Genomic DNA, 22,352 nt, shown 5'->3' with positions numbered 1-22,352 from the left:
CAAAAATAAATAAAATTTAAAAAAATAACTGAAAAATATGAATTAACCAGAAGAAAGTACAGTATTGGAATAAAATGTACTGAAATTAAAAATTGGAGGAGGGATTTCCCTGGTGGTCCAGTGGTTAAGACTCTGTACCCCCAATGCAGGAGGCCTGGGTTCGCCCCCTGGTTGGGGAACTAGATCCCACATGCTGCAACTAAGAGTTCACATGCCACAACTAAAGATCCCAAGTGCCTCAACTAAGACCCAGTGCAGCCAAATAAATAAATAAATATTTAGAAATAACCAACTTTAGAACAAAATCATTTTCTTTATAAAAAAATAAAAAAAAAAAAATTGAAGGAAAGAAGAACTGTCTGAGCACACAAAGATATACCAGAAAAGACTGATAGGTTTAATTATAAAAAGATCTAAGACTTGTGCCTGTCATGAAATACCATAAATAAAATAAAAAAACAAACTCAACCAAGATGAATAGATAACCCAAATAGGCCCTAATCATTAAAAAAAAAAAGAATTTGTAGCCAACTTTTTGAGAAAGAAATCTCCAAGCACAGATGATTTCACTAGGTAATTCTATGTAACATATAAAGAAGAAATAACTCCCATCCTATATAATCTTTTCACAAAATTGAAGAGGAGGGAATACTTCCCTCATCCTATGAGGCCAGCATCACCCTGATGCCAAAATCAGGCAAAGACATTAGAAGAAAACACAAAACAAAAACAGAAAAACAGCTATAAACCAATACCTTTCATGCCCATAGATGTAAAAAATCCTGAACAAAATATATATCAACTTATAAAAAAGAATAATACACCATGATTAAACGAGGTTTTTTTCCTTGAGAATGTCAGACTGATTCACTATTCAAACCTGAATCTTATCGATTGATGCAGAAAAAGCATGTGACAAAATTTAGCATCCTTTCATGATGGAAGGGGAACTTCCTCAATCTGATAAGAGGCCTGTACAAAAAGCCTGCAGCTAACATCACGTTTAATGGTAAGACTGAATGCTTTCCTTTTTAAGATCAAGAACAAGGGGAAGATGTTCACTCTACTCTTATCCAACATAGTGCTGGAAGTCTTAGCCATGCAATAGGCAAGAAAAAGACATACAGCTTAGAAGAAATAAAATGATCTCTATTTGTAGACAACACGACTGGCCAAGGACTCTACAAATCTCCTAGAACTAGTAAGTGAGTTTAAGCTTAGCGAGGTCATAGGGTACAAGATCCTCACACAAATCTAGTCATATTTCTACATTAGCCATGTACAACTGGAAAGAAATTTTTGAAAATATCATCTACAATAGTCTCCTCCTCCCAAATGAAACACTTAGGTATAAATCTAGCAAAATGTATACAGGATCTGTGTACTGAAAACTACAAAAGCCTGACCAAAGATGTCAAAGATGGCCTGAATAAATGGAGAGACACTGTGTTTTTGGATTGGAAGATTCAATTTAGTAAGGATATCAGTTCTTCCCAAATTGGTCTGTGGATTTAATGCAATTACAGTCAAAATCCCAGCAAGAAGTTTTGTAAAGATAGACAGGCTAACTCTAAAATGTATATGGAAAAGCAAAGAAACTAAGAAGCTAAAACAATTTTTAAAAATGGTACAGTTGGAGGAATCATACAATTTGATTTTAAGATTTACTCTAAAGCAACCTTTATCAAGAGAGTGGTATTGGTGAAGAGATGGACGGAAACCAGAATCATTGGAACACAAGGAGAGTGTAGAAATAGATTTAATTAATTCTGTATGGCCAGTTAATTTTTGGCAAAGGTGCAAAAGCAATTCAGTGTGTAAATGATAGTCTTTTCAACAGATAGTATTGGAACGATTGGTATCCACATGCTGAAAAAAATCCCCAAACACTCTCATATTGTACATAAACATTAACTCAAAATAAACCACTGTCCTAAATGTAAGAGCTAAAAGTTACATTTACTTTACAATAATCAAGAAGTAATATAAAATAGCAAAGATGCCAATTTGCCAATTTTCTTCTATCAAATTGTCAACATTTTAAAAAAGATAAAATTTAGGATTGATGAGAGCAGTTTGATTACAAACTCCCTGAAGGGCAGTTTGTCAGGATGTCACACGTCTTACAGCGGTACATATTTTAAAACTGGAATGAGATCAAGCTTGCACCCATCCTATGTGAAAATTTTAAAAATTTGAAAATATCTAGCATTTTCCAGATAGTGGGTAAACAGGTCTGCCCATTCATAGCTGGTGGGAGTGATAGTGTAAATTGATATGAAATTGGGGGACCAATTTGATATATTTGGTAAAATTGAAAAGGAAACGTGTATAAGGATGTTCACTGTGGCAGTATTTGTAATTGTGTAAAATTATAAACAAACTTATCAATAAATGAAAGGAAAAATTGGTATATTAGCTAGATAGAATTTTTTAGTGTTTAAAAGGGCTAGATTTTGGAAGTTCCCTGGGGGCCTAGTGGTTAGGATTTCAGGCTTTCATTGCTGTGGCCCAGGTTCAGTTTCTGGTTGGGGAACTGAGATCTTATAAGCCATGCAGTGTGACCAAAGTAAAATACACTGAAATGAAATGGCTGGATTTTATAAATAAAGAGAAGGTTAATTTTAAAAAACAGTGTTAAGGAAAAAATAACTTGCATTTTTAGGACACAGGAAGTACTATTGTTTATAGTTACATATATGTAAACAATGAAAATGAACTGCAAAGTAAGTGAAACTGCATCAAAATGTACATCAAAATGTAAACAGAGGCAGACTTCTGGCTGTGGCTCTGTGAAGAGCTCTGTATATCCTCTCAACGTACACAGCACACACGCTGAATAAAAGGATCAAAAACACCCATTTCACAGGACACTGGAAATAGCTCAGCACACAACAAGTTGCACATCATTCTCGAAAAACTGTTAGAGCTTTAGGTAAAGAGAGAGTCTTTTTGGCATCTTGCCTGGGGCTGCTCCCATCCCTCCACTGGCCCGGCTCAGACCTTGAGAACAGCAATTTTATCCGCATGGCGCTAGCCATGAGAACCAGCAGCTTTGCTGGCGGAGGAGGCTGCTGACTCAATTCAGGGCAAGTGGCAGGAACCTACGGATTTATCAGATAAAAGTGGCCAACTTAGTAGAAATGAATGGGGGGATGCCTGCTATTTGTTAGCCTGAATTTGCTGTGCTGATTGGTGTCAGTCACAGGCCAGTCATAAATTTTAACTGGAAGAACGTTGAAGTGAGAGAGCCACAGAAAGGCTAGATAACCTCTCCCAACATCCGTGGCCAATTGAGAAACCACATACACATTCAGGGACACTTGAGAGTCCGGTGGAACATACCAACCAAAGGAGACTTGAAATGTGGCAGAGCTTTGAATGGACTCCTCAGTCTACATGGAGATCCCTCAACAGAGGATGCAGACATTTGAGCACAACCTCTTCCCAAGCCAGTGGGTCAACACTAAGCTATGCAGACACAGGGGTCACCCCTAGGAATCCAGACTAACAATTAAAATAAGCATTAAAACCTGGGCAAAGACTTTCAGTTTCTGGTCCAGTATGTAGGAGCTTGGAAATCGTCAGTCCATCTTAACAAGAAAAAAGCTAAGCAAACTGAAAATCAACAATTCTTCTTAGATCTGTCAGAGAAGTGAGGTCACAGGGCAAACTGCTATCCCTGAAATGGGAGAGACAGGTGAAAACAGATAATCACAGCTTTCCAGAACAGACATCCATCTTCACAGGAACCAGTACTGGGGTAGGAAAACCTGGACTGAATTTATGGAAACTCAGTATAGGCACGTCTGAGAGTTAAACATTCCAACGGCACTCAGTCTTAGGGGAGCCCCCACACTTTTGTTTACCTCCAGGAACGGGACCAGGTTCTCAGAGTGAATACTGGAGAAAACTCCCCCCTTCCTTGCAGCAGGGAGAGGGGGAAAGTAACCATTTAAAAGTACACCAGAACATGCTGCTTAACAAAGCCTATCCTCAAGAGAAACTATTTTTACGAGACCCTAACTATTGGGTTTTTTTCCCGAGCCTAACCAGCCTGAGAAAATGGAAATATCCAACTCCAGCCTCCTCCATCCTGTCCCACCTGAGGGAGAGGGGTACTGTGGCACACTTGTGGAGTTCAGTCCAGAGACAGAGGCTCACCAAAAGACGGAGACCTGATCATAGGATTAGATGATGCTTCCCTTCCCCCAACACCTTCCTACCGCATTACTAAAAACCTGTTTAGAGCGGTTCCTTTTATCCAATGCATCATGCCCAGCTACCAAGAAAAAAAGTACAAGGCATACTAAAAGGCAAAGACCACAATTTGAAGAGACAGAGCAAGCATCAGGACCATACTCAGATATGGCAGGGATGCTGGAATTATGAAACTGGGAATTTAAAACAACGGTGTGATGTCCAGGGGCAGGAGATATTTCCCAGCTCAAGAAGACAGAGAATTGACCCTTCCTCTGCCTCCTTTTTTTTTTTTTTTTTTTTGATGGTTCTATCTGGGCCCTCTATGGATTGGGTGATGTCTACCCATATTGGTGAGAGTGGATCTTCTTTAGTTAGTCTACCAATTTAGATGCTAATCTCTCCTGCAGACACCCTCACAGACACACTCAGAAATAATATTTTACCAGCTGTTTGGGCATTCCTTAGCCCAGTCAAGCTGACACAGAAGTAACCATCACAAATCCACTCCTTGTCAACTTGATACCTATATGCATCTCCTTAAACATAATATTCAAATAAAGACACTAACAAGGTCATAATTCCACCTGAAATGATACAGCTATCCTGGCTACAACTGAAAATGCACTAATCCATCCCCCCAGAAGAAGAGGTAAAGTCCTTCAAGGATGTTTACTCATCTTCTGGTATCCCATAACTTGACAGCTATGATGTAAAATGAATGATCCTTAAATAGTGATATGAAGTTAATACATCTTATGTAACATGATAAGAAAATAGCAAAACAAAGATATTTGCTTAATATGTATATATATATATATATATATATATACACACACACACACAAACGTATTTACAAAATAAGGAGGAACTACTCATTATAATTACAGTCCTCATTTCTGTAACTGGTTATGTGGTCATAGCTGGTATTTATAACTACCCTTTTCTACTACCCATTCTATATTCCTTTTGTCTTGTTGGCATCTCAGCTGGTAATGATTCTTTACCTGGTGGGTGGTCCAAATCTCCATTCCTGAAAGTTCTGGGTTATTACTAATCTGGCCTGGATTGGAATGTTGTAGTTTTCCATTGACCTTAATCATAGGAAGTAGTAATACTAAGCGAAGCCCTAAGGAATCTCCTGTTTTCCAGACATACTCTTCCTTATCTCCATTGTGGAACAGTACTCCAGTTTCCCCTAGTGGTCAGGATCAGTCACCCCAGTCAGCACAGTAACTCCTTTCCTTGTCTGTTGATTCAAAGGCATGAGGAACCCCAAATGGCCAGGTGGCAGTCTTCACTTCTAGTTCAATGGAATCATTGTTGTGTCTCCTGGTGGAAGCGCTCCTCCCTCTAGAACTAAGACTTCTAGGCCAGCAGAGCATAAAGTTATGGGAACAGGAAGCAAAACTTTTGCTAGTGGGTCACTAGGGGTAATATTGAGTGGTGCTACTCATATTTCCACCCCTTGATCCCTGGACCTGTGAATCCTGGCTACTGGAGAAACAGCACTGTATATTGGGTGCTGATTCAGAGAATATTCACCCTTCTGGAGAAGCTTGACCCAGCCTTGCAAAGTATTGCCACCGAGCTGACACTAACTGAGTCTTCAAAAAGCATTCCACAGTTCTATCAAGCCATCTACTTCAGGATGGTGGGTAACCATCCTAAAGTAGTGAATTCCATGAGCATGGGCCCACTGCCACACTGCCTTTGCTGTGAAGTGAGTTCCTTGATCTGAAGCAGTATTGTGTGGAATACCATGTGGCTGAATAAGGTATTCTCTAAGTCCACAGATGGTAGTTTTGGAAGAAGCTTTGTATGCAGGAAATACAAATCTGCATCCAGAGCAGGTATCTATTCCAGTAAGGATGTAGCACTGCCCCTTTCATGATAGAAGTAGTGTAGTGTAACCAACCTGCTACCAGGTAGATGGCTGATCACCTGGGGAATGGTGCCATATTGAGAGCCCAGTGTTGGTCTCTGTGCTGGCAGATTGGGCACTCAGCAGTGGCCATAGCCGGGTTGGCCTTGGTGAGTGGGAGTCCGTGTTGTTGAGCCCACTCCTGGTACCAAAATCTGTATTAGTCAGAGTTCTCCAGAGAAACATAACCAACAGTGCATACAGATAGAGATAGATGAGGAGCTTTATTATAGAAATTGGCTCATCTGTGGTTATGGAGGAAGAGAAGTACCACAATCTACCATCTGCAAGCTGAAGAACCAGGAAAGCTGGTGGTATAATTGAGTCTGAGTCTGAAGGCCTGAGAACCCAGGGGAGCTGATGGTGTAAATTCCAGTATGAGGCCAAAGGCCTGAGCACTGGGGGATGTAGGGGCCACTGATGTAAGTCTTGGCGCCCAAAGGCCCAAGTGGCAGGAGTAGATGGATTTTTCAGCTCAAGAAAAGAGACAAATCTCTTTTCTTTTACCCTTTTTTAAAAAATTCTATTTATACCCTTAATGGATTAGGTAATTCCTGCCTGTGTTAGTAAGGGTAGGTCATCTTTACTCAGTGTACTAATTTAAATGCTAATAACTTCACAGACACCAAAAATTATCCTTTACCAGCCTATCTGGGATCCCTTGGCCCAGTCAAGTTGACACACAAAATTTACCATCATAAGTACATATTTGAGGGCAGGGTTATATTGTATCTTCCACTCAATTTTGCTCTGAATGTAAAACTGCTCTAAAAAGTCTATTAATCAAAAACAAAACCAAAAAACAAACACACAAAAAAATAACACCAGAGCAAAGACATTAGCCTCCAAACTCCATGGGGGAGACATATTCCATAGTTTGCTTTAAAAACAAAAGAAAACAAAACCCCACATAGATGTATCAGAATCTGTGATTGCTCCTATATATCATCTAAAATATACAGTCGTCAGCAAAAAAGAGACAAGAATACAAAGAGGCAGGAACCTGTGACTCAGAAAAAGAGCAGTCAATAGAAATTGACTCTAAGGGAATTCCCTGGTGGTCCAGTGGTTTCACTGCTGAGGGCCTGCGTTCAATCCCTGATCAGGGAACTAAGATTCTGCAAGCTGAGCAGCACAGCCAAAAACAAAAAACAAACAAAGAAAAAAACAAAAAAAGAGGAAGAGAAAGAGAAAGAAAAAGAAATTGACTCTAAGCGGACTAGATGTTGGATTTAGCAAAGACTTCAAAGCAGCTATCATAAATAGGGTCAAAGAATTAAAGGAAACTGTTCAAAGAATTAAAAGAATATATTATGAAGATTACTTAGTAAGTAGGAACTCTCAATAGAGAAATATAAACTACTTTTAAAAACCAGCTAAGATGGAAATTCTAGAATTTTAAAATATAGTAACTGGATGAAAAATGTGTTAATGATCTCAACATCAGATCTGAGATGTCAGAAAAGATAGCGATAGCTCAAAAGGAGGCCACTAGAGATGATCCAATCCAAAGAACAGAGATAGAAGATATTGAAGAGAAATGAACAGAGCCTAAGAGATCTGTGGGACAACAGCAGGTGTAGCAACACTCATGGAATGAAAGCTGCATAAACAAAGGAGAAAGAAAGAGGCAGAAAATCACCTAAACGAACAATGGCCCCAGAGTTCCCAAAGTTGATAAAAATGTTATCCACAGATTTAAAAGTCTCAATGCCAAGTAAGGTAAGCACAAAGAAAACCACAATTAGACACATAGTCACATTGCTGAGTGACAAAGAGAAAACCTTAAAAGCAGCAGTGGAAAAACAACTAGGATTAATGGTTGAGTTTCCATCCGATAAATGAAGGCTAGAAGGCAGTGGAATAGTATGTTGAAAATACGGCAATAAAATTCAACCAAGAATTATACATCCAGCAAAACTGTCCTTCAAAGATGAAGGTGAGAGAAAGACATTTCCTGATTAACAAAAACAGGATTTGTTGGTAGCAGTCTTGCCCTAAAAGAAATACTAAAGGAAGTCCTCAGGCTGAAGGAAAATGACAGCAGATGGTGACAAATCCACAGAGAGGAATAGAATTGGACCTGGTAAGTATGTGAATAAACATAGTGGACTGTATACACATACACAGATATTCATCAACTTGTGAATGTGTAAACAAAATGGGATATATCCATATGATAGAAAACTACTCATCAGTGAAAAGAAGTGAGGTACTAATTTATGCAAAAACAGTGCCACATGAAAGAATCCAGCCTGAAAAGACTATATAGTGAATGATCACATCATGTATCATGATTACATAACTATGTAAAATTACTAAAACCTTATCAGACTGTGTAATTACAATGGGTGAATGTGTGGTTTACAAGTTATACCTTAATACAATGGTTAGAAAAATGTTAGTGCTTGTTCCTGAATGACGTGTATGGAGATAATTTTCATTTTCTTTTTGCTTCTCTGCATGTTCTACATTGATACATAAACATCTATTATGTTTGGAATAAAAGACAGAAGTAAATTTTTAAACAATAACAACTGTATATTTAAAGTTCTTTTAAAATCAAAGCTCACCCTCTCTCTCCACACACACATACACTGAACAGAAACCCCGGTAAGCAGGAGTCTCTATCGGGCTTTAATTTAGCTGAAAATATAGTCTGGTGTTGCACTTGGGAGTCTTAGGATAAGACTGTTCAGACATAAGCTTTCTTTTCCTACAGAAAATCCATGCGTTTCATCAAGAGAATAAAACCAGAACATCATCTAATGCCATCAAATTATATCTCAGATGTTTTGAGGCTTTTATGAGTCCTGGACAGAGGACAGGCATGGGCTTTAAGCGTGCAAATGTCTAATTAATTGAGCTAAAGCTGAAATTAGACACTTGTAAAGGCTAGCATATTGCCTTAAATGTTTCCCTTTTTTGCAGATGCCGTTGAGATGTATTTTATAAAGAGTATCACTGCATATCAAACAACATTGGGCCCAGAGGATTATGAAACACTGACGACCATTGAAGAATTTTGCAAATGGCTTGTTCAAAATGGGGAAAGACAGGTAAATATTATCAACTCATAAATGTAATTGCTAGATTGTTTATTAGATTGGAACAGCCTTTTTAATCTCGTAATTCAGAAACTGAGCTCAGAAGGCTCAGGTAAAGCCAGGAATAAAAATAAGGCTTGAAATATTAGTAAAAAAAAAAAAAAAGTATTTTTCTTGAATCTTGAAACATGAGGTCCTTCAAATCCAGGACACATATAATCTCTGGTCCTGTAAATGTAATATTTTCAGTCAGAATTGGCTTTCATCTTTGCATATTGCTGATAGTTTCTTTTTCTCTGGACATATTATTGCCTTCTCAGTTTCTAGTCTTCAGCACTTTATTAACCAAACTTTTGTTTTCACATTAAAACAAAAGTTATAGAAAATACTTTTAATTGCTGACCTTTTTACTTAGAAGTTCTGTGAGTCTAAACTCTTACTCAAAAACTTCTAACCTGAACTATATGCACTGAGTCCAGCATGAAGGCAGTGAAGACCTTATTCGCATTGAGATCCCATGTGACTGATCTGACCAAGCCAGCTTTGTTCTTCCTCAGGCATATGAGAAACAGGGATGGATCTGACATGGTCTGGTTGGCCATGTGACAACCAGATGAAAAGTAGGGTTCTAGGCACGTAATAGGTAAGAAATTTTTTTCGAGGAATGAAGAGAAAGCTTCTTTTATTCCACATTTGAACATTTTTATGAATGATGACATTTTCCTTAGTTCTATTTTAATTGCCACTTGTAGAGGCAAAAGACCTTGTGGTGGTTTGTGACTTTTTTTTTTTTTTTACAGTGGGCACCATATTTTCTGTTGGTTCAGAAGATTAGTATAAAGCCACAGATTGATCTAGTATTTTAATTTCGTTTCCAAGAAAGTACTTGGCCAGAATCTCATAGTTTATCCTTGTTATGTTCTGATACAGTGAACATCATGACTTTGTGATAAGACACCAGCATCAGTGCCTGACAACTTTCTGCCTCTAACCAAGGGTACCAAGCTCCTAGACAGAGATGCAAAAGTGTCTGAGTGCCAGGTGACTCTGAATCTAAAGCACAAGCAGGGCTGTAAACAGGTCACATTTACTACTAGGAAACAAGCTCCATGGGGACAAGAGTTTTTGTCTGTTTTTTTCCACTGCAGTGTCCCTAGTGCCCTAGTTAGTGGCACGTAGTAGGTACTCAATAACTATTGAATTACTTTGCCGAATTTTATAACACATTTCCTGTGGGATAATTCTTTTAAAAGGAGTTTTTTCTCCCACCCTCAAGCCTGAGATGAGATTCTCATCCTGTTCTAGAGGACTATAACAGAAACTCAGATGATTTGGGAATTGTGTTCCAATGAAATATAACATTTTTTTTTCAAATAGAGGTTTAATCTGCCACTGATAAAAAATAAACAGGATCCATTGGCCAGAACTGCCATCTTCCAGTAATTCTTTAAAATGATGAACACAAAGGGAAAGAGGAGAGGTATCCACTTACATGTTCTTTAGGCCTTTTAGAAAACATAGAGTAATTTCTTTGGCCACATCCTTGGGGATCTTCAGGAACGGTGATCTTATATACAGTAAGGGAATGGGCATTGTTCAAAAAAAGAATGCCACAGAAATGTTACCATGGCAAAATTGGAAGAGTCTACAATGTTACCCAGCTTGCTGTTGACAAGGGTAATCCTTCTGCCAAGAGGACTAATGTACATATTGAGCATATTAAGCACTCTAAGAGCAGAGATAAATTCCTGAAATGCATGAAAGAAAATGATCAGGAAAAGGAAGGAAGCCAAAGAGAAAGGTTCGACTGAAGAGCTAGCCTGCTCTACCCAGAGAAGCACACTTTGTGAGAATGAGGAGGCTGAGCCACTGGAATCAATCCCTATAAACAGCTAGACTAAATAAGAACAACAAAGAGAAGACTCAAATAAATAAAATCAGAAATGAAAGAAGAAACATTACAACTGATGCCACAGAAATTAAAAGGATTATAAGCGACTACTATGAACAGTTACACTCCAACAGCTTGGATAACCTATAAGAAATGGATAAATTCCTAGAAATGTACAACCTGCTAAGACTGAACCACGAAGAAATAGAAAATCTGAATAGACCTTTAACTAGTAAGGGGATCGAATCTCCCAACAAGAAAAGCCCAAGATCAAATGGCTTCACTGATGAATTCTACCAAACATTTAAAGAGGAATTAACTCCAATCCTCTTCAAACTCGTCCCAAAAAATTGAAAAGGAAGGAATGCTTCCAAACTCATTTCATGAGGCCAGGATTACCTTGACACCAAAGCTAGGAAACGACTACAAGAAAAGAAAACTACAGAACAATGTCCCTGATGCATATAGATGCAAAATTTTCAACAAAATACTAGCAAACTGAATTCACCAGCATATTAAAATGACCACACACGATGACCAAGTAGAATTTATCCCTAGGATGCAAAAATGGTTCAACATATGAAAAACAATGTGATACACTATATTACAAGAATGAAGGATAAAATCACATGATCATTGCAAAAATACAGAAAAAATGTTTGACAAAACTCAACATGTTTTTATGATAAAAACATTCAACAAACTAGGAATAATAAAGGTCATATATGAAAATCTCACAGCTTAACATCATACTCGGTGATGAAAAATTGAAAGCTTTTTTTTTTTAAGATCAAGAACAAGACAAGGATGCCTGCTCTTGCCCACTTCTATTCCATATAGTACTGGAAGTACTAGCCAGACCAATTAGGCCAGCAAAAGAAATGAAAGTCATCCAAATTGGAAAGAAAGAAGTAAATTATTTCTGTTTGTAGATTACATGATCTTAATATATGTAGATTTCACATACACACACACACACACACACACACACACACACACACACACCTGTTAGAACTAATAAACAAATTGCAGGATATCAAAAAAATTTCAGGATACAAAACTGACATACAAAAATCAGCTGCATTTCTATACACCAACAATGAACACTCTGAAAAGGAAATTAAGAAAACACTCCCATTTACAAAAGCGTCAAAAAGAATAAAGTACTTAGGAATAAATTTAACCAAGGAGGTGAAAGACTTGTACACTGAAAAAAAAATAGGAAAATCTACTTATATGCATGTTTTCCTATTCTGAAAAATGCAAAGATAATATAGAGCCCTGAAATTCTGAAATTATTGGTAGTATTTCCGGGAAAGCAACAATTGACATCCTTTTTATGTTTGTTCTGACATGCCACGTAAGCAGGATGTTGATTGCATGTTCAACCCAGTTCCAGAGAAATGTTCTGTTTATGAATGTCCACATAGTTAACACAGGCGGAGATGCTGTGCCATTCTTGAGGGTGCCAGCCATCATTGTGCCACTGTACTCCCTCTGAGGAAAGCACCCTGGGAAATCCAGTGAGTACAAGCAGTGTTGTTCTATAAGTAACTTCCAGTATATACTGAATTTTTGTCTACATCATATGCTGTTTAGTAAGTAGTTGAGAGTGAGAGTTAAGCTGAAAGACACCTGGCCTGTATTTTAAGAAAAAAAAACAAAAAAACACGCCAATATTATTAAAGGGCAGGAGAACTGTTACAGATTCAAGAAGACTAAAGGATTGTGAAAACTGAATACAATTGTGATTCCTGATTGGATATTAGACTTTTAAAGTTATAAAGAACATTATTGGACAACTGGGAAATTTGAATATGGAGCATATATTAATGTTATATCAATGTAAAAATTTTTGAGAGCGATAATGCTATTGTAATTATTTGGGAAAATGTTCTTGTTCTAAGGAGATACATGTTTAAGTATTTAGGGGTAAAGTATCTTAAGTACAACTTATTTTCAACAAAAATATATATGTATGTATTTCTATATGTATACAAAAATGTTATCTATTACATATATAATTTTTTAAATAGAGAGTTCAATAAAGCAAATGTGGCAAAATGGTAGCCAGTTGGTGAATCTAGGTGAAAATATTATGTGTATTCATTCTACTATTCTTTCAGTTTTTCTGAAAGTTTGAAAATTTTTTTAAAAAGTAGTTTTTAAAGAAAGAGCAAGGGCTATGGAATTCAGACTGGCTGGTTTGAATCTTGACACTGGTAACTATAGGCTGTGTGATCGTAAGCAAGATCCTTAGCTTTTATTAGTCTTCGGTTCCTTCATCTATAAAAGATTATAATAACATTTCTCTCTTATAGTGTGGTCATAAAGATGAAATAATAGTATACATATGAATTAGCTGTTATTATTAATTATGAGCTTGGAACTTTAACTCTTCACGGAAACAAGACTTAGGTGGCACATCACAACTGACTGATCCTGGTGGGTTGTGCTGGTGTGGGGTGGGATGCCTCCCACAGGGAGCTCATGGAACACAACCGGCGTGCTCCTTCTGAATTGCCAGGTGAATTAAACATATGTATGTGTTTTTATCCCCTAGGAGGCTTACAGACTGCTAAAGGCTTTCCTGAAGTCTCAGGTCATCAGCTATGGCGACTGTAGTGAAAAAGTGGCTGAAACGTTCTATAACATGGGCAGGATCTGCTTTGCCAAAGGAGAGCTCAGAAAGGCAACTCAGCTGCCAAGGAGGGTGAGTACTGGCTGCTTTCATTACATTAGCTTCCAGGCCTGTAAGCACAATGTGAGGGAGGGTGTATGTGTGTGTAGGGAGGGGTGTGTGTGTGTGTGTGTGTGTGTGTGTGCTTTCCCTTCCCTTCCCTCTCTCTCTCCTCCCCTTCCTTCCTTCCTTCCTTCCTTCCTTCCTTCCTTCCTTCCTTCCTTCCTCCCTTCCTTCCTTCCTTCCTTTTTCTTTCAAGTAAAGTGTTCTCTTTTGAAAATTCTTCACATTCTTAGGTGTGCTGAGGGAGAATATGACTACAGAAACTTTTGTTGTGTCTGTGCCTGAACCAGAGTCTTAAAAGAGTAACACCTTAATCCTGGAAACGTGGTATGGCAGTAAGAGAATCTTGTGAAAGCACCAAAGCTGGTGTTGGAATAAGGAACACCTTGTATAGCCATCCTTACCCGAGTACTGATTCCCCCTCCAGGGAGCTCAGACAACCCTAGAAGTTCATTCTCTAGTAGTAGGATGTAGCAAGAGGTGTGACTAACAGTTGTTCAACCAGTCAGTATAGTAACAACCCAAGCTAAAGACTTGGTAAGATTGGTAGTGATATCTCTACATAAAACCCAAATTTGTTCAATGCCAGAGGAAAAGTTGGTAAAGATCAACTAATATTCAAGAGGGCAGAGTCAAAAGCAGTCCGTGCATGGGAATTCCCTGGCAGTCCAGCAGTTAGGACTCTGAGCTTCCCCTGCTGGGGGCCCGGGTTTGATCCATCCCTTGTCAGGAAACTATGATCCCACAAGCTTTGCAGTATGGACAAAAAAAAAAAAAAAAAAAAATACAATCCACACACGTACATGGGCAGGTGTGGAGATATTTTATCTCATTAACTAAATGTAATATGAAAATAGTAAATAACAGAAGAAAGGGAACTGTGTTTTAAAGATTCAAAGAAAAAGAAAACTTTACAACAATACATTATAAGGATCAGAATAGCTTCTTCAAGGGAAGCATAAACACATGGATGGCAGCTATGTAATGGGATCATAAACCTGTAAGGAGAGAAAACTTTAAAATGAAAGGATGACACTTTGAGGCCAAAGGATAAGATAAGATTAAAATGCTAAGGGTGAATTAAGAAGGAATTTCAGGGAAACAGGGAATTCCCTGGTGGTACAGTGGTTAGGACTCAGCGCTTTCACTGCTGGGGCCTGAGTTTGATCCCTGGTCAGGGAACTAAGATCCCAAAAGCCTCACAGCATGGCCAAAAAAAAAAAAAAAAAAAAGGAATTTCAGGGAGACAACAAATTTAAAAAATTCAAATCCACATTGAAAACAGTGAAGAGAGTCTTAACATGCTGTAGTGATGCTGAACAGTATTTCCCAAATCTAGAATTGCAGCAGTCAGTAAAAAACAAAACAAAATGAAACAGAAAACAGATGCCCAAGTCCCACCCCAGACCATCAAATCCAATGTTCTTAGTGTCCAGGATCTGTATTTTTAATACTTCTAGAAGTGTAATATCCTGTCAGTTTTAAGAAGCAGTGACTTATATGACAAACTTGAGAAGTGTTCCTATAATGCAGAGGAAAAGGAGAGATGGATATAATAAGGAAGAAGCTGATGTGGTGGACAAAGTAGAGATTCAGCCAAAGAATTCTGTGTGTTTCTGAAGAGGAATTATAATACTTGGAATAGAAACGGTAATCAAAGAAATCATTGAAGATAACTTTTGTGAAATGAAAAAAGATCCCAGCATATGCAGTGTAAGGGCTTACCACGTTCCACACAAAGCCAATGAAAGGAGAGCCCCATCTAGATTTTACCTAGCAGTGAAAGTTTGATGGCATGTCTACATCCTCCTTTGGGAGTAGGGATTCAACATGAATCTTTGGATGCCAGACATTGTGTGTTTTACTTTGCTGGGTGTTGGGTGTTTTTGTATTCCTGTAAGTATTCTTGAACTTTGTTCTGGAAATCAGTTAAATTACTGTCTTGTGGAATTCGGTTAAATTACAGTTTGGTCCTTTTAGGTCTGCTTTTAAGATTTGTTAGATGGGACTAGGGCTGCATTCAGTCAAGGGCTAATTATCCCCTATTACTGAAGCAAAAGCCTCAGTACCTCTGAGTAGACCACCCAATGCTCCGCGACAATGAGGCTTTTCAGTTTGGCTGGTGTGAACAGGCCACTATACCTGGCCCTGTGTAAACATTGGGCACTGTTCCCTCCAGTACCTTCAGATGGTTCTTTTCTCAAGTCTTGGGCAGTTTTTACACATGCTTGTGTTAATCAGTACTCTGCTGAATACAGTCATCCCTTGGTATTTGTGGGGGATTCATTCTAGGACTCCCCCCACCCCCACCGCCTCGCCAACACCAAAGTCTGCAGATGCTAAAGTCCCTAGTATAAAATGTTGTAATGCCGTCAGCCCTCTGTATCGGCAGGTTCTCAGACTGAGGGCCAACTGTACTTGAAGGGGACACACTTGCAGACATAGACATTCTTACTCTCTTTCCGCACAGCTCTCTCTCCTCTGTTACTCTGCCGTGAGAGTTCCTGAGACTCTCAGCTCCATATCCTCAATTCAGGGTGTCTGCTGAGCTCCGCTTCCCTGCATCACAGCCTGGAGACGCTCTCAAAGCAGTAATCTGGGGCAGTCAGCGTTTATTTCGCTTGTTTGTCGTCTTTCATGGAACGCTGACCTTTGTGGCCTGGTGTTCATCATCTTGAAGATCTTTCCAAATATATTTCGTCTACTTTTTCTTTTTAGGTTGTTTCAGGTGGGATGGTAAATCTGGTGCCTGTAATTCCATCTTGTTTGGATAGAGAGGTCAGCAGTAAAATTTACAATGGAAGACTGCCTAAGAGCAAAGTTATGTAGCATAAGAACGCAATGCAAAACATACACTGATTTCATTTATACCCATCCATTTGGTTGCAGGTATTTGGAAAATCCTGATGGAAACCACTCTGGGTTTTAGATAGCATGCTGTCAATTTTCGGGCCTGTTACTTTAGTTATCCACAGTCTCATATGGTAGTGGAAGCTTCAGTGAAGTGGAATGATACAGGTACAGCACTAGGGGGACAGAGCCTTCAATTCAGATTCCTTCCTCCTTGGTAGGGAACCAGGAGGAAGTGTAGTGCAGGCATTTGAAATGTAAACCTGTGACATCTCAGTTCCACTGGTGCTCTCCTGAGTTTGGTTTATAATGGAGGTGCTTGTTATCTGATTCTCTTTAACCTGTTATGTTTCTCAACTTGCCTACAGTGTCTGATGATTCAAATCCTCATGTATGGAAATGAGCACAGTAAAAGCAGAGACACAAAAAACCTCCTTGCCCTAATGCAGAGGTGAGTTCTGACCCTGGTCATCAACCAGGTCTTCAGTGTGAATATATGGATAGCATGGCCTCTCCCAGGTCCATTCATTTAGGGGTGATTCACCTGTGTTGTTCTTGTTAGTAAGGCAAAATGCCAACCTGTACTGTGGATCTGGCCAGATCCTGAACTGGAGGTACCTAGTCAATTTCTAGTAGTCTCTCACAACCCAATGTTATAGGGGTCTGCTGCAATAATATTTAGTATTTATATCTCTTTCAATGCTGAACATTATAACCAAATCCGACAGGACTGTCTCAGGTAACAGCTTATGATAGATACAAATCGGGTTTATAACAAAGCAAGAAGGACTCTCCTGGCAGTCCAGTGGTTAGGACTCCATGCTTTCAATTCCTGGTCGGGGAACTAAGATCCCACAATCTGGGGGTGCGGCCAGAAAAAAAAAAAAAAAAAAACAAGAAGTGAATACCTTAAACTTATTTTTCTTGCTAAATATACAAAATCTAAGACCCTAAACATAAGGCAAGTTTTGGGGGGAGAGAGTTGTCTCCAAAGTTAAAAATAAAAGAGTCTCTTCAGATTTTTCTAAAAAATATTTAGAATTTCAGCCAAAGAGAGTGCAGACCTGTGCCCTTCTTTACCCTTGGCGTATTGTTGCTGCTTGTTCATCTCAGAAGGATGTTGATCCTGAACTGTTCTCTTTTGTTGGATGTCTGCTAAATCCCTAACCCTGAGCTAGATTCTGTTCACGAAGTGTTTACTCCTCACAAATACCCTAATGATGGTTCTCATTTGACAGAAGGGAGCCTCCTGTTCTGTAAAGGAACATGCCTACATTCACTTAAGATTCGGACCCAAGCAAGTGGGACTCCAAAGGCGGTGTGCTTTCCCCTTAGAGTCCTCTAACAAAGGGGGGTGTCGTTATGGTGTGAGAATTAGCAGTCTGCACGTCACTGGAGGTGGCTCACAGTACTTTCTCACCAGGCTGGCCAGCTGGGGAACAAGCTGGGCGTAGAGAACACATTCAGCCTGTCCTGTCCCCACCCACCTCAGTCAGAGTCACACCTAAAGGAAGCCCAACAGAAGACTGTCTCCTGTTTCACCTTCTCCAGGAGAGCATGTTCTCTAGCCTCTCTCGGTGATGCCCATGGTAGGAGGTTTTATGGGGAACTTTGCCCCTGCCTGCTGGTGGATATGAAAACATGTTTTCTTAGTAAGTAACCATAACAATGTGAATAATGACTATAATGTAGACCTTTTCCCAATCCCCTGGTATTGTAAAATACATATATTATTTCTGATTCATAAATAACCCTATTCGGTAGGTATTTTTATCTTTCACGTTGAGGTGATGAAACTGAGACTCAGAAAGTTTGAGTATCTTGTTAAAAATCATCTAGCTGGTAAGTGTGGTAAGATTCGAACCTACATCTGTCACAGTTCAAAAATGCACAGCCTTTCACTACATAATAGGGACTCTGACTTGAGGCATTTGAGAATACATATGGGGACACCTGATCAGCATGTATGTCCCCAGAACATCATTTTACATATGGGGGAACTAAGGACAGATACGTTCAAGTTGAATTACCCAGCGGAGGCAGAGGTGGGATGTGAACCTAGATCTCTCCAGCTCCAGAATGTGCTCTCCGTAGGCAATGTAGCTTACTCTCTGAAGGCAGACTGGATTTTAAATCAGGCTCTCTGACCTAGGTGAAGTTACTTAACCTCTCTCAGCGTCTATTTATTCATCAGTAAAATAATAGTACCTTCCTCAAAAAGTGGCTTTTCTGAGGAATAATAAAATCACATATAGATCAGGGCCTGTCAGGTCTTAAGTACTCAATAAATGTTGATATAAGAATAAAATACTAATAAGAATTATCTTTCTGAGATGCTGGAGATAACAGGTCAGAATGTTTAGATAAGAAGCTTCTGTGCGTCACCCCAACTATTATTATTTGATATTAAGAGTGAGAGTAAAGAGCATATATTACTGGAGTCAGCCCTGCCACCGTAACCTGCCTCTGTCACTTACTACGACCTTGGGGAAATCACTTAACCTCTGAGTCTTGATTTCTCCATCACTAAAATGCAAATAATAGCATATCACATAGAGTTGTTGTAAGTTTTCAATATACACAACATGCATAGACCAGTGCCTGGCAGAGTATGTACTCAATGAATGTTAGCAAAACATCCTTCTCTCCCTCTTCTTCTGCAGCACATGGCCTTTTGCTTCCAGGACAATAGGTCTGAATAATTGAAATCATAATTATGATTAATTGTTAGGCAGATTTACAATATGTTTGTATGTTTGAGAATTAGATTGAGAATGTGAATCTTCGCACCTAACTAAAGTACATTTTGTACACTGAAGGTAATAATAATGAAACTAAAAGTACAAAACATGTAATTTCAGACAAGAAATGCAGGTTTCCTCAAAACTGGAACAAAAGTCCTACTCAGCTTGTATTTAAAAAGAGAAACTTCAGAAGAGCTGGAGTGAATCCATTTCCTCTGTAGCCTGAGGTTGCTTTTCGCTCGAGTCTTTTACTGTTCCTTGTTCATGATCTTAAAAGAATCATAGGAGAAGGAGAAATTAGGAGGCATTAGTATAACCCAATTCAGACCCTGGGTAATATGAGTTTCTTTTGGTTCTTGGAGGCTAATTCCCTCTGTAAATGACAAGGAGACCTAGACCTACCAAGAAAGCACGTGTAAGGGGAAAAAAAGTCTTTTGAAGGACTCTGCTGTAGCAGAAGTCCAGTCGGTAAAGGTTTTTCTTTCCTGAAACAAGCTCATATCTCATCCCTGAAGAATTGCTGAGCAAAGCCATAGGAGTGGCTGCCAAAGCCCAGATGTCACACAATAGCAACAACAACAACAACAACAACCAAACAAAAACCACCCCCACAAAAAACCCAGGACGGGAATTGCTCTCTTTGCTTGAGCATCTCGCTGGGATAATCAATCCCAGATGTCCTGGAACTCTGCTAGTTTTCCAGTGTGCTCTTGTGCTTTCTACCCTACCTCCTCCGGAAACCCAGTGACAACAGTCACTGGACTTTCAGTGCCAGGAGCCCAAGTTCTTGGCTTCTGAAGCCTCTGCAAAGAAGTGAAAGCAGAACTGGCCCCATGAAATAGGACTCATTTTCCAAGGTTAAGTGTTAGTTGCAGGGGCCTCAAATAAGATTTTAGTGTATAGAAAAGGCACAGAAAATCTCAGATTTGGAAGTAAACTTTGAGATCGTTTAGTCTGACTTCTACCTAAATCACAGGTGGACTTCAGGTTTAATCATTTACATATCAAGCTCCCTCTCAGCTCTAGAAATACTGTGTTTAAGATATAGTCACACATGACCGGATTACAAGTTCGTCTGTAAAGCTTTAATAGACATATAAACAGAGGACAAGTCATAAATTTTAAGTCTGGAAATGTCGGTGGCGACTGTGTGGATGCTGTGGGCAAGGGACTGGGTCTTTAAAGAAAAGTAAAATGTCAACAGGTAGAAAATCCGGAGGAGGGTGTTTCAAGTAGCACAAGCAACAGCATAGTGGCATGGAGAGGCTTCATATTTCTGAGGAAAGGCAAGTGGCCCTGGGTGGTGGTTGTTGCAGGTACATGAGTAGGAGTGTGCTGGAGATGAGTTTGGAACGATAAATCAGGGTGGGATTATGGAATGTTTTACGTGCCGTGCTGGTGAGTTTAGAATTTATTCCGTAGACGGAAGGTAACTCTCAGAGTTTTGAGCAGTACGTGCCATGATCACTTACTGGCTTTAAAACATTAACTGTCAGCCACGGCATCTGGGGAGACCACAGAAGTAGGGAGGCCAGTTAGGAGGCAGATGCAATAGTGCAAGGGAGAGATGTTGGGAGCCTTAATGATCTAAAACCATGGTAGAAGGAACGTGGAGAGGATGGATTGAGAACACTTTGGAGTCTCAAATTGGCAAGACCTTGGAACCAATTAGATGTGAGATGTAATGGAGGCAAGGGTCCATTCAAAGGTGGCTTTGAAGTTTCTAGCTTGAACAACTTGAGTGAATGGCAGTGCTATTAAGTGAAAGCGTATTGGCAAGAGGAGGTCATCTTGGAGGATGTCTAGGGGGTCTGAGGAAGATAATTTCCATTTTGGATGTGTTAAATTTGAGGTACCCACAATACATCCACTAATACGCTGTATGGACCAGAAACTCGAGATACATTAGATGTTAAAGGAGTGGATAAGAATATGTTTAACATACACATATCCATGGAATATGTGTATGTTAAACAAAAAAACTTAGGAAAGAACTGTTGGAGAATGTTTACACTTATTTTGGAGAGAACATATGTGGTGTTTTTGAATCAAAATAGAGAGGGCTCAAGTGTGAGCTTTCCCACATACAGTGAGACTGTACCTTCCTTTCTTCATCTAAAGAAATACAAATAATAAGAGGACTCTATTTTAAAGGCTTTAATTAACGTATAGCACATAGTAAGCATCTGTGAAGGGTTAATTATTGTAATTATTATTATTGTATTATCTAGGGGTCATTCAGAAGGAGGAACTGGGAAGGAGACTCAGAAGGAGTCTTTAGAGAATGAGAAGAGTCAGGAGAAAATAGGAGGGCACTCCTAGGAGGAGGAGGTTTCAGAGGAGGGGATGTTCGTTATCCATGTCACGAGAGCCATGAAGGGGCGTTTCAGAGAGCAGATGCCCAATAAACACAGCATTTACAGTCTCATGCAGAATTGACAAGTTCAAAAGGTGAAACACCATTTTCAACCTACTGTATTTGTCTTAATGAAAAACACAGGTCACATAACCCCAGTTTTGTCAAATTTATGGGGCAGTCAGCCCTCTCAGTACTCTATGGAGCCGCTTTATATAAATCAAGGTAGAGTCTTATATATCTCTCTATACGTATATATGTGTGTATCCATATCTATGCAGCTTCCTCGTAGATTTGTCTATTGCAGGAAAAACTCAAATGTCCACCAGGAGGAAACCTGGTACATGTTAATGGCCCATATAATATGGTCATTCAGAAGCATGGAGTGGAGCTTTGAGGAGTCACGGAAAACTATCCCAGATACACTGTTAGAGGTGAACACACACACACACACACACACACATAGATGATAGTATTATATATAGTATAACCCATAAATAGATGTAAATATATAATTAATGAGGGTAACAGTGACCTCTGGGACATGGAATTATGGGGGACTTTCAACTTGTGTTGAAATAATGTATATTATTTGAC

The 22,352-nt window shown here is 39.1% G+C and overlaps 1 protein-coding gene across 1 annotated transcript in view; it reads left to right on the top strand.

Annotated features, from left to right (window-relative positions):
• The window catches only part of TTC23L (tetratricopeptide repeat domain 23 like), a 48,376-nt gene extending 26,655 nt beyond the window's left edge, over positions 1–21,721 (top strand). The window contains exons 9-11 of the mRNA XM_057708457.1: positions 9,056–9,183; positions 17,024–17,106; positions 21,631–21,721. Coding sequence (XP_057564440.1) covers positions 9,056–9,183; positions 17,024–17,106; positions 21,631–21,721 — 302 coding nt within the window. The remainder of the gene's footprint in view (positions 1–9,055; positions 9,184–17,023; positions 17,107–21,630) is intronic.
• Positions 21,722–22,352: the final 631 nt, after the last annotated feature.

Source organism: Hippopotamus amphibius, chromosome 15, assembly GCF_030028045.1.
Source record: "Hippopotamus amphibius kiboko isolate mHipAmp2 chromosome 15, mHipAmp2.hap2, whole genome shotgun sequence".
Lineage (NCBI taxonomy): Eukaryota > Metazoa > Chordata > Mammalia > Artiodactyla > Hippopotamidae > Hippopotamus > Hippopotamus amphibius.
This window is presented reverse-complemented; position numbering and strand designations above follow the sequence as displayed.